At 64.5% G+C, this 12,663-nt stretch overlaps 1 protein-coding gene across 1 annotated transcript; it reads right to left on the bottom strand.

Annotated features, from left to right (window-relative positions):
• Positions 1–1,885: 1,885 nt before the first annotated feature.
• On the bottom strand, positions 1,886–12,635 carry MAP1S (microtubule associated protein 1S). The gene is made up of 7 exons (XM_084221178.1): positions 12,489–12,635; positions 10,564–10,665; positions 9,500–9,582; positions 9,286–9,426; positions 4,514–7,646; positions 3,471–3,688; positions 1,886–2,305 (listed from the first exon to the last, which is right to left on the bottom strand). Exons 1-7 carry the CDS (start codon positions 12,616–12,618, stop codon positions 2,150–2,152), a joined length of 3,963 nt encoding a protein of 1,320 aa, XP_084077304.1. The 5' UTR covers positions 12,619–12,635; the 3' UTR covers positions 1,886–2,149.
• Between the last annotated feature and the right edge of the window lie 28 nt (positions 12,636–12,663).

Raw genomic sequence — 12,663 nt, 5'->3', positions numbered from 1 at the left:
TTTTGTCCCCTGGTCGTGCCAGCCTCGTGCTGCCCACGCAGGGGTGGGGGCTCCGAATCCCCCCCAAAATCCCCCCCAAAATTCCCCCAAAATCCGGGGGGGGATGAAGGCAGCGGCTGCAGCCCCCTCCTCCTCCTCCTCCTGCTGCTGCTGGTGGGGCCGGGGGCGGCGGGGCTGGGATGCAGGAATGGGGATGGGGTTGTCATGGCAACCCCGCATCCAGCCTCAGCCTCGGCGCTGCCGCAGTGCATCCACCCCCCCCCCCCCACCATCGACCCCTCTGAACCCCCCCCACCTGACACCCTGCACCCCCCCCCAAATCCCCCCAACCATCCACTGCATCCCCCCCACCCCCCAAAAAAAACCCAAAATCCTTTTCCCACCTCGTGGTACCACCCCAAAATCCCCCCCAAAAACCGAACCAAACCCATATTTTTTTCCACCCCTTCCCCAAATCCATGGGGATCCCCCCAAAAAAATAAAACAATAAAATAAAAACACCACGGAAAAGACAAAGATCCACTGGGAATGATCCTCTTTAATGCTCATTTTCCACACAATTGCCAAACGGGAAGGTGGCGTGCAAGACGGGGAGCGTGTGCCTGTGGCCACGGGGAAGGGGCTCATTGAGGAGGGGGTGAGGGGGGTCACAGCCACCCCACCCACCCCAAAAAACTCCCCCCAGCATCCTCCAACCCTTCCAGCTGAGAAAACAAAATTATTTAAAGCACTAAAGGTGAAACATTCAGTGCCCCCTCCCCGAACACGTAGGACGATACAATCAAAGGTAAAAGCCCCCCTGAGGGCATTTATTTGGGGGGGTGGGAGTAAAGATAAATAGCCCCCCCCTCAAAAAAAAAACCAAAAAAAAAAGGTTTGGTTTCTTCATTCTTCACGATTTTTGTGTCTTTTTTTTTGTTTTGTTTTATCTTAAAAAGTCATTACAAAAAGAGCCACCGAGGAGCCTCCTACAAAAACAGCTTAGTGTTTGTCCTGGGGGGAGGAGGGGGGGGAATTTGGGGTGGGTCCCCCCCTTTCCCCACCCCCACCCCCAGCCTGACCCCCCCTTTTTGGTGCTCTCAGCTCATAAAACCCCTTAAAAATTGCAGGGTGGAGTTTGGTTCTGAAGGGATTCCTGCAGCTCCCGGGGGTGGGGGGGCTGCTCTTCACTCCTCACCCCCCCACCCCAAAAAAAAAAAAAAAGAGGGGCTGGGGGGTGCCTTTGTACAGCCCCCACCCCAAAATTTTGGTGGGGAAGGGTTGGGGGGCTGGGCAGGTCTCAGCCCGGGGGGGGGATGGGGGTTTAAAATCGATTTGGGGGCTGAGGGGGGGTCCCAGAAGTTTGGTTTTTTTTTTGGAGGGGGGGGGCACGACCGTTTTGGGGTGGGGGCAAAAAAACATCAGGGACAAGCCCACAGCAGCACCCCCAAAACGACCCCAACCCCTGCAGGGAGGGGACCCCCGAGGTTTTCCCAGATTTGTGGCCCCCTCCCCAAATAAAGGGACACCCAGCCCCTCCATCCCCCCAAAAAGGGACACCCAGTGTCCCCCCCAAAAAGGGACACCCAGCCCCCCATCCCCCCCAAAAAAAAGGGACACCCAGCCCCTCCATCCCCCCCAAAAAGGGACACCCAGAGTGTCCCCCCCCAAAAAAAGGGACACCCAGTGTCATTCCCCCAAAAAGGGACACCCAGCCCCCCCAAAAAGGGACACCCAGCCCCTCCATCCCCCCAAAAAAAGGGACACCCAATGTCCCCCCCCAAAAAAGGACACCCAGCCCCTCCATCCCCCCAAAAAAAGGGACTCCCAGCCCCTCCATCCCCCCAAAAAGGGACACCCAGCCCCCCCCAAAAAGGGACCCCCAGCCCCTCCCCACTTTGAGGGCTGTGGGTATTTGTGGGTAGGGAGGATTGTGGCGATGAAATGGGTGAAAAACCCCAAGAAAACACCAAAATTGACCCTGTTCCTTCCAGCCGCCCGCGGGGACAGCTCAGCCCCGCAGCTGCGCAGGGAGGGGGACACACCCCTGCCACCCCCGCCGTGTCCCCTCCCGTGGCCGGGGACCTCCCCGTCCCTCCCCTCCGAGCGCGGGGGAGGGGCTCGGCGAGGAGGAGGAGGAGGAGGAGGGTGAGGAGGGGCGGCGGAGGGCTCAGAACTCCACCTTGCAGGCGGGGAAGGTCTCGTCCTGCATGGCCACCGTGCTGTTGCTGCCCAGCACGGTGATGCCCAGCTCCTGCTGCCGCTCGTGCGTCTCCTGGTACCACTCGTGCATCACCGCAGAGTCGAAGGTGGGGATCAGGGTCACCTGTAGGGACGGGGCGGGGCACTCTGTCACCGCCCCCGGGACGGGACAGGGCACCCAGGGCACACTGTCACCAACCCCGGGATGGGAAAGGGCACCCAGGGCACTCTGTCACCAATCCCGGGATGGGAAAGGGCACCCAGGACATCCTGTCACCAACCCCGGGACGGGAAAGGGCACTGAGGGCACCCTGTCACCACCCCTGGGGCTGGGAAGGGGCACCCAGGGCACCCTGTCACCACCCCAAACATCAGGAGGGGCACCCAGGGCATTTTGTCACCACCCCAACATCAGGAAGCGACCCCCAGGACACTTTGTCACCCCACAGATATCAGAAGGAACCCCCAGGACACTTTGTCACCCTCCAGATATTGGAAAGGGCACCCAGAACACCCTGTCAGCCCCCCAACATCAGGAGGGGCACCCAGGACACTTTGTCACCCCCCAGCACCCCAAGGACACTTTGCCCCCCCCAAGGAACCCCGAGGACACTTTGTCACCCCCCGAGGAACCCTGAAGACACTTTGCTCCCCTCAAGGAACCCTGAGGACACTTTGTCACCCCCCAGCACCCCAAGGACACTTTGTGCCCCCCTAGGGAACCCCGAGGACACTTTGTCACCCCCCAGCACCTCGAAGACACTTTGTCACCCCCCAGCACTCTGAGGCCACTTTGTCCCCACCCAAGGAACCCCGAGGACACTTTGTCACCCCCAGCACTGAGAAGGAACCCCAAGGACACTTTGCCACCCCCAAGGAACCCCGAGGACACTTTGTCACCCCCCAGGGAACCCTGAGGACGCTTTGCCCGCCCAAGGAACCCCGAGGACGCTTTGCCACCCCCCAGCACCCCGAAGACACTTTGTCCCCCTCCAAGGAACCCCGAGGACACTTTGTCATCCCCCAGCACCCCGAAGACACTTTGTCCCCCTCCAAGGAACCCCGAGGACACTTTATCACCCCAAAGGAACCTCGAGGACACTTTGCCACCCCCAAAGGAACCTCGAGGACACTTTGCCACCCCCAAAGGAACCTCGAGGACGCTTTATCACCCCCAAGGAACCTCGAGGACACTTTGCCCCCTCCAAGGAACCCTGAAGACACTTTGCCCCCCCCCAAGGACCCTTTATCCCCCCCCAGCACCCCGAGGGAGCCCATCCCAGCCCCACCTGGATGTCGCAGCCCCAGTGGTGCTTGCCGGCCAGCAGGGCGTCGAGCAGCGGGCGCAGCACTCCCTCCTTCAGGTGATCGTCGCCGCTCACCACGTAGCAGAGCGCGCGGACCCGCCGGAAGAACTCCTCGTCCACCGTGCGGGCGCTCCACGAGCCGGGCAGGTACGCCAGGTCCACGTACACCGGGGGTCCCGGGGGGGCTGCCACCCTCGTGCCTGCCAGGACAACGGGACGGCGTCACACGGGTCCCCAGAGTGCCGCCCCGCAGTGCCACCCCAAAGTGCCGCCCCAAAGTGCCGCCCCCAAAGTGCCGCCCCAAAGTGCCGCCCCCAAAGTGCCGCCCCCAAAAGTGCCGCCCCCAAAAGTGCCGCCCCCAAAGTGCCGCCCCCAAAGTGCCATCCTGCAGTGCCGCCCCAAAGTGCCGCCCCAAAGTGCCGCCCCCAAAGTGCCGCCCCCAAAGTGGCACCCCCAAAGTGCCGCCCCAAAAGTGCCGCCCCAAAGTGCCGCCCCAAAAGTGTCGCCCCAAAGTGTCGCCCCCAAAGTGCCACCCCAGAGTGCCGCCCCAGAGTGCCGCCCCAAAGTGCCACCCCAAAGTGCCACCCCAAAGTGCCACCCCAAAGTGCCACCCCAAAGTGCCACCCCAAATGCCACCCCAAAGTGCCGCCCCCAAAGTGCCGCCCCCAAAGTGCCGCCCCAGAGTGCCACCCCAAAGTGCCACCCCAAATGCCACCCCAAAGTGCCGCCCCCGCCGTGCCACCCCAAAGTGCCGCCCCCAAAGTGCCGCCCCAGAGTGCCGCCCCAAAGTGCCGCCCCCAAAGTGCCGCCCCAAAAGTGCCGCCCCAAAGTGCCACCCCGCAGGGCCACCCCAAAGTGCCACCCCGCAGGGCCACCCCAGAGTGCCGCCCCAAAGTGCCATCCTGCAGTGCCACCCCGCAGCGCCACCCCGCAGTGCCGCCCCAAAGAGCCACCCCAAAAGTGCCGCCCCAAAAGTGCCGCCCCAAAGTGCCGCCCCAAATGCCACCCCAAAGTGCCACCCGTACCTGCCGGCGATGCCCGCCCTGCTCCGGACGCCGGCCGGGCTGCGGGGGCGCGGGCGCTGCTGGAGACCCCGCCGGAGGCGCCCTTCTTGTCACCGAGGGGTGGCCTGGCCTTGTCACCGCCAGCACCGGCAGGTGGCCTGGCCTTGGTGGCCGAGGGGACGCGGGGGGGCTCGGCTTTGGGGGCGGCGGGCGCCGAGCCCGCGCGGGACGGGGTCCTCTTCACCCTGGTGCCCGCGGGGTCGCGGCGGCCGGGGGGCAGCGCCTCGGGGTCCACCATGCAGATGCCAGGCTGGGCAGGGAGGGGACACGGGTCCTTCAGGGGGGCTGGCAGAGGGTCGCACGCTCTGGCCACGCCGCGGGGCGGCCGCTCCGAGTCCTCGTCCGACTCCAGCCCGTCGGCCAGGATGGACGGGCAGTCCTCGGTGGCCGGGGGGGCGTCGGAGTCGGACAGGGTGGGCAGCGACTCGCTGACCGACGTGGGAGGGGTCTCGCCCGGCCGGCCCCGGGGCGGCACCAGCTCCTGCGAGGGGTCGCTGTCCGACAGCTCCCGCGGGCTGGCGGCGGCCGAGGGCGACCGCTCGGATTTGGGGTGCTCGAACTCGCAGGGGGACACCAGGCACAGGTCCACGTCGTGGGGCGAGTCCGAGCGGCGGCCGGGCCGCGGCGCCGCGTCCCCGTCGGCCCAGGGCGGGTGGTGGCACGGCCGCAGCGGCAGCGACAGCCCTCCCTTGGTGGCCTCGGGCTCCTGCGCGTCGCCGGAGGCGCGGGATCGCCGCCCGTCCTCCGGGGGGGACTCGCTGACCGGCGGCAGCACCTGCTCGAAGGACACCGAGAGCGACTCGTCCACCTCGGTGGAGTGCGGCGAGCCCACCTCGGCCGGCAGGGAGGGCGTGGTGATGGTGGGGGACACGTCGGGGACGTCATCCTTGAAGGGGCTGAGGGACAGGCAGCCCGCCTGCTTGTCCTGCACCGAGCCCTCCTTGCCCTCCCTGCCCGCCGGCCACGCGCTCTGCTGCCGGGCCGCGCCCGTGCCCGCCTCCCCGGCGCCGTCCTCCACCGGGGACTGGTGGAAGGGCGTGTGGCCGGCGCTGGCCGGCCCCGAGCTGGCCGGGGACATCATCTCCAGGGTCTTCTCCTCGGAGCTGCCGCAGGGATCCTCGGCGCCCTCGGGGCCGTGGTTCAGCAGCCCGGTGGGCGTCAGGTCGAAGTTGACGCTGCGGTCGCTCTTGGGGGTCCTGGCCACGGGCGACGGGGGGCACACGGCTCGCAGGGGGCTGCTCTCCAGGTAGCGCAAGCGCTGCGGGCTCTCGGGCTCTTCCAGGCCGTTCTCCAGGCAGGATGGATCCCCCGGGCGCCGGTTCCCCCCGTTCTCCAGGGATGAAGGCTCCAGCTCGCTGTCGGCCGTGGCGATGCCTTCATCCGTGGATTCCTCCTTCCTCCTCCTCCCGCCCTCCCGCTCGGCCTCCAGCAGCATCTCCTCGGGGGAGGAGGACTTGGAGCCGTCCGACGCCCCCGGCTCCTTCGGGGCGGTTTTAGCCTTGGGTTTTTCCGGCTCTTTCTTCAGCGGGGACTTCTTGAGGCTGCCGCCCTTGGCCAGGGGCTTGCGGCTCTCCGGGGCCGGCGCCTTCCGGGCCGGGGCCTTGGCTGGAGCCTTGGGCTCAGCCTTGCCATCCTTGGAGTCCTTGCGCAGCGTCTCGGCCTTCACCTCCTTCTTCACCACCTTCGCCTCCTTCTTGGCCTCGGCGCCCTCGTCCTTCTTCGGGGGTTTCTTCTCCTCCTTCCTGGCCACCGGCTCCTTCTTGGGCGCCGCCTTCTCCTTGTTGGGCTTCGGCTTCGCGTCCCCCTTCGCCTTCTCGGCCGCCGGGTCCGCCTTGGCTCGGGCATCCTTGGCCTTCTCCTCTTCTGACCCTGTTCTGGCTGCATCCCCCAGGGATTTTGGCTTCTCCTTGCTCGCAGCTTTCACCTCCTTCCTCTCCACCTTCGGGGCCTTCTCCTTCGGCGCCGGCGCCGCCGCCTCCACCAAGCTCAGCTTGGAGCCCGACTTGAGGCTCTCCTTGCTCTCCGCCCTCCTCTGCTTCGGCGCCTTCTCCGCCGGCGCCGTCCCCTTCAGGTCATTCTTGGTGACCACGGGCTGCTTGAGGAACTCCAGGTGCTTCACCTTCTCCAACCCTTCCAGGATCCGCGCCTGGGGCGTGCAGCCGGGGAACAGCACCCGGATGATCTTCTCGGAGCGGCTGACGGGGTGCCACACCAGCAGCACGCACAGCGACGTCAGGCACTGCAGCGGCACCTCCTGCTCCTTGGGGAAGCCGTTCCCAGACCAGTGCTGCAGCAGGAATTCCAACTCCTTGGTGCCCTTCACGGGGTTCAACACGTACATATCCAACCGTCCCACGCCCATCTTCTGGAAGAGCACGGTGGGCTCGGCGCGGGGGCCGCCGTCGCGGGCCAGCAGCTTGGGCTGGATGCCCAACTTGTCCAGGTAGTGCAGCGTCAGCGCCGCCTCGTCGCAGCTCTTGAGCACCCTCGAGTCGCCCTCGATCTCCTTCAGCTTCTCGGAGGCGTTGAGGAAGACGACGCCCAGCTCGGGCGAGATGAGGTTCTTGGCCCAGTCGCCGTTGCCCTGCGAGCTCTGGGATGGATCCTCCTCCAGCTCGGCCAGCTTCCTCTGCAGCAGGCTGTTGATGCCGGGCAGGCTGTCCGTGCCTGCATGCGTCACCAGGATGGAGTCGATGCGGTCCAGGTGCCTCACCAGCTTCCAGAAGGAGGATTTGGGGTTGGAGCCGCCGTTGACCAAGACGTTGAAGCCGTTGACGGCGAAGAAAGCCGAGTCGCCTCTCCCTCCCGGGAAGATGTAGCAGCAGGGCTTGGAGAGCTTCAGGAATCCCACCATGGTGGGGGGCTCCAGCAGGTCAAAAGGGGACTGGGGCTCCAGAGACTCCGACAGGTACTCCATGAACTCCTCCAGCCCCTCCATCTCGGGCAGGACGCAGCCGGGGTTGTAGCGCAGCTCGATGAAGTCCTGCAGGTTGTGGTGCTCCAAGCCCGAGTCCCTCCACTCGCCGAAATCGGGGCAGCTGATGGTCAGCCTGGCCTTGGCAGAGGGGTCTGCAGAGCTCAGCATCTCGCCCACCTGCACGGAGGGGGGCACCGGGGTCACCCCCATCCCCACCAGGATGGACCCACGGGGGTGGGAGGTGTCCAGGGACACATTAAACCCTTGGATCCAACCTGCTGTCTGCTTTTTGGGGGGATTTTGGGGTGCCAGCCCCCTCTGCTGCTGGGCAGGGGGCTCCCAAGGAGGGGCTTTCCCTGACTCCCCGTCACCCTGGCTGAGGCTGTGGTCCCCCAGGGCTGGCAGCTGAGGATCTGCCCCCCTAAACTACCACGAATTGCATCCCTACATTACAAGAATCTGCACCCCTAAATCCCCAGGAACTGCTCCTCTGCATTCCCAGGATCTGCCCCTTTCCCTGCCCCTCAACCCCCTGGGATATTCCCACCAACATCCCCAGGATTTGCTCCGCAAACTCCAGCATCTGCCCCTGAGATTTACATTCCCAGATCCCCAGCACCTGCCTGACTAAATCCCCAGGATGGGCATCCCCTAAATCCCCATGATCTGCATCCTCCAAATCCCCAGGATCTGCATCCCCCAAATCCCCAGGATCTGCATCCCCCAAATCCCCAGGATCTGCATCCCCCAAATCCCCAGGATCTGCCCCCAAAACTCCCCTATATCCCCAGGATCTGCATCCCCTAAATCCCCAGGATCTGCCCCACAAACATCCCCAGCATCTGCCCCACAAACATCCCCAGCATCTGCCCCACAAACATCCCCAGCATCTGCCCCACAAAACTCCCCTAAATCCCCAGGATCTGCATGCCCTAAATCCCCAGGATCTGCATCCCCCAAATCCCCAGCATCTGCCCCACAAAACTCCCCTAAATCCCCAGGATCTGCATGCCCTAAATCCCCAGGATCTGCATCCCCCAAATCCCCAGGATCTGCCCCCAAAACTCCCCTACATCCCCAGGATCTGCCCCATAAACATCCCCAGCATCTGCCCCACAGAACTCCCCTAAATCCCCAGGATTTGCATCCCCTAAATCCCCAGAATCTGCATCCCCTAAATCCCCAGAATCTGCATCCCCTAAATCCCCAGAATCTGCCCCACAAAACTCCCCTAAATCCCCAGGATCTGCATCCCCTAAATCCCCAGGATCAGCATCCCCTAAATCCCCAGGATCTCCCCCACAAAACTCCCCTAAATCCCCATGATCTGTGCCACAAACATCCCCAGGATCTGCCCCCAAAACTCCTCTAAATCCCCAGGATCTGTATCCCCTACATCCCCAGGATCTGCCCCACAAACACCCCCAGGATCTGCCCCGCAAACATCCCCAGGATTTGCCCCACAAAACTCCCCTAAATCCCCAAGATGTGCATCCCCTACATCCCCAAGATCTGTATCCTTTAAATCCCCAGGATCTGCATCCCCTAAATCCTCAGGATTGGCATCCCCTAAATCCCCAGGATCTGTATCCCCACAAAATCCCCAGGATCTGTATCCCCACAAGCATCCCCAGCATCCCCAGGATTTGCCCCAAAGTTTTGCCCCGCACCTTGCAGGGATCCCCCTGCGAGGATGTGAAATCTCCACCAGCATCGCCAGCGAGATGCTCCAGGCTGGACGTGCTCAGACAGGGTCTCCATCCCCTGTCCCCTCCCTGTCCCCTCCCTGTCCCCTCCCTGTCCCCTGTCCCCTGACCTCCTTGTCGGCGAAGATCTGGATGAAGTCCCGCAGGCAGAAGCAGCCGGTCTGCAGCATCAGCTCCCCGGTGTCCTCCACGCAGGGCCCGGCGAACACCAGCAGCTTGTGCTGGGACACGTCTGTGATCAGGTTCCTCAGCTGGGGACACGGGGAGGGGACATCAGCACGGACAGGGGACGCTTTGGGGACGGCCTGTCCCGCCCCGCCTCACCTCGTCACACAGGGATTTGTCGGAGGGGTTGAGCAGCACCAGGGTCTCCAGCACGTCCCCGCGGTGGTGCAGGGTCCTCTGACCTGTGGGGGGTGACAGCGGTGCCACCCGACCCCAGTTTGTCCCCACGGGGGTGGCACTGCCCCACGGGGGTTTGGGATGTGGGCACGGTGCCGCCTGAAACCAGGGAGGGGTCAGGGAGGGGTGTGGGGGGTGGAGGGGGGGTCCCTGCAAAATGTGGGGGCGGTCCTGGGGGTCTGGGGGCAGATCCAGGGGGATTTGGGGCAGATCTGGGGGGACTGGGGGCAGATCCGGGGGGTCTGGGGGCAGATCCGGGGGGTCTGGGGGCAGATCCGGGGGGTCTGGGGGCAGTCCTGGGGGTTTGGGGGCAGATCCGGGGGGTTTGGGGCAAATCTGGGGGATCTGGGGGCAGATCCGGGGGGTTTGGGGGCAGATTTGGGGGGATTGGGGGCAGATCTGAGGGGTCTGGGGGCAGATCCAGGAGGTTTGGGGACAGTCCTGGGGGATTGGGGGCAGATCCGGGGGGATTGGGGGCAGTCCTGGCGTTTTGGGGTCAGTCCTGGGGGGTTTGGGGGCAGTCCTGGGGGGTTTGGGGGCAGTCCTGGGGGGTTTGGGGGCAGTCCTGGGGGGTTTGGGGTCAGTCCTGGGGGGTTTTGGGGTCAGTCCTGGGGGGTTTGGGGTCAGTCCTGGGGGGTTTGGGGGGATTTGGGGTCAGTCCTGGGCGTTTTGGGGTCAGTCCTGGGGGGTTTGGGGTCCGTTCCCCCTCTCACACAGCAGGGCCCCGCCCAGGGTGGGGTTTGGGGTGCAAAGAGGCTGCAGCACCCCCGGCTCCCTTCCCCCATCCCATCCCCCCGTGGAAAATCCCATTTTTCCAGGCTGGGAAAGGCAGCAGCTCCTCACGTGGGGGATCACGGGGTTGGGATGGGGGGAGGGCACAGAGCTCCCACAAAATCTGTGGGGGAAGGACGGGGAAATGGGGGGGATCCCTGATCCTCCAGGAGGAGTTTCCCCCTTTTTTTGGTGTTTTTTCCCCCATTTTTCACCTCTGACAATGCTGGAGAAAGTGGCCGAGTGCCGGGACACGAAAAGCTTCAGCTGCTCGTCCAGGTTGCAGCAGGTGAGGTCGATGTCCCAAGAACGGATCCCTGAGGAGGAAAAACAAAATTTAAAATTTGGGATATTGGGGAAGGGGCTCAAACCCCCCCCACGCTGTTTTTAGGGCTGAAATCCCCCCTCAATTCCCACCCCGAGGTGTTTTTTGGGGTGCCCCCGAGCCCGCCCGGTGAGCTCCTCCCGGTGAGTCACCGGCAAATCCCAAATCCCAAAAAAAATCCCAACCCCTCGGGGCACGGAGCGGCTCTGCCAACGCCTCGTTAGAGCCGCTAATTAAGGAATTAATTAAGAAGATTCGGTGCTACCTGTCAGCACCGGCACAGGTGCAGCATCCCCAAAAAAACCCCAAAAAACACCAAAAAAACCCCAAAAAACCCCAAAAAACCCCAAAAAACACCAAAAAAAAACCCCTCCGGGATTTCCCAGAAGGGATTTTGGGAGTTTATTCCCCAAATTTTGGGTGGCTCCGGGAACGGCCCGAGGGTGGGTGGGGGATGGGCGAACCGGCCCGGGGTTGCACAAGGGTTTGGGGCCGTTTTTGGGGCGGTTTCGCTGAGGTTTGGGACGATGGAGGGCGGAATGTGCCTCCCGCCCCGCGGGGGTTTGGGATCGGGCACGGCGGGGAGGGCACGGCCGCCCCCACCCCAAAATCCGGGCAGGGGTGTGGGGGGGCTGGAGGGGGGTCCCTGAAAAATGTGGGGGCGGTCCTGGGGGTTTGGGGGCAGATTTGGGGGATTTGGGGTCAGTCCTGGGGGTTTGGGAGGGCAGATCCGGGAGATTTGGGGGCAGATCCGGCGGATTTTGGGAAGATTTGGGGGCAGATCTGGGGGTTTTGGGGTCAGTCCTGGGGATTTGGGGTCAGTCCGGGGGTTTGGGGGCAGATCCGAGGATTTGGGGTCAGATCTGGGGGTTTGGGGTCAGTCCGGGGGTTTGGGGGCAGATCCGGCGGATTTGGGGCAGATTTGGGGGCAGATCCGGGAGGGTTGGGGGCAGATCCGGGGGTTTGGGGGCAGATTTGGGGGCAGATCCGGCGGATTTGGGGGCAGATCCGGCGGATTTGGGGTCAGTCCGGGGGTTTGGGGGCAGATTTGGGGGCAGATCTGAGGGATTTGGGGCAGACCCGGCGGATTTGGGGCAAATTTGGGGGCAGATCCGGGGGGTTTGGGGTCATTCCTGGGGAGATTTGGGGGCAGATCCGGGGATTTGGGGTCAGTCCGGGGGTTTGGGGGCAGATTTGGGGGTTTTGGGGTCAGTCCCGGGGGTTTGGGGGCAAATCTGGGGGATTTGGGGGCAGATCCGGGGGTTTGGGGGCAGCCCTGGGGGCAGATCCGGCGGATTTGGGATCAGTCCTGGGGGTTTGGGGGCAGATTTTGGGGGCAGATCCGGGGGTTTTGGGGGCAGATCCGGGGGTTTTGGGGGCAGATTTTGGGGTCAGATCCGGGGGTTTTGGGGCGGCGGGGAAAGGGGAAGATCCCGGGGCGGGCGAATCCCGGGGGAGCAAATCCCGCTGGAGGGACCGAGAGGAGAAAGAGCCGGAGGGCCGCGGCGGGCGAGGGTTTTGGGGCAGATCGGGGATTTCAGAGCGGCGAACGCGGGGCCGAGGGGCGGGAGGGGATCCGGGGGATGGATGGATGGGGGGGGCGGCAGGAAATGGGGCAAATCCTGGGAATTTCGGGGCGCAAACCCCGGGAAGCCGCAGGGGCGGATCCCGGCGGGATGGAGCGGGATGGATCATCCCGGTAGGGGCGATCACACCCCGGGAGCGAACGGGACCGAGCGGGGCATCCCCGGGGGGGCTCCTCCGGTGGAGGCGGGCGGGTCCGGGAGGATCCCGCGGAGCATCACGCGGTCTCACCTCGCTCCAGCTGCTGCAGGGCGGCGGCCCTGAGGCCGGGCCGGTGGCAGCCGCCGCCCACGATGGCGAGCAGCGAGAAGCGGCGCGGCCCCGCCGCCGGAGCCGCCGGTGCCACCGGAGCCGCCGCCATCTTCGGCGCCCCCCGCCCGCCCCGCTAGCCACGCCCCCTGCGTCA

This window comes from Fringilla coelebs, assembly GCF_963513975.1.
Source record: "Fringilla coelebs genome assembly, chromosome: 24".
Classification (NCBI taxonomy): Eukaryota; Metazoa; Chordata; class Aves; order Passeriformes; family Fringillidae; genus Fringilla; species Fringilla coelebs.
This window is presented reverse-complemented; position numbering and strand designations above follow the sequence as displayed.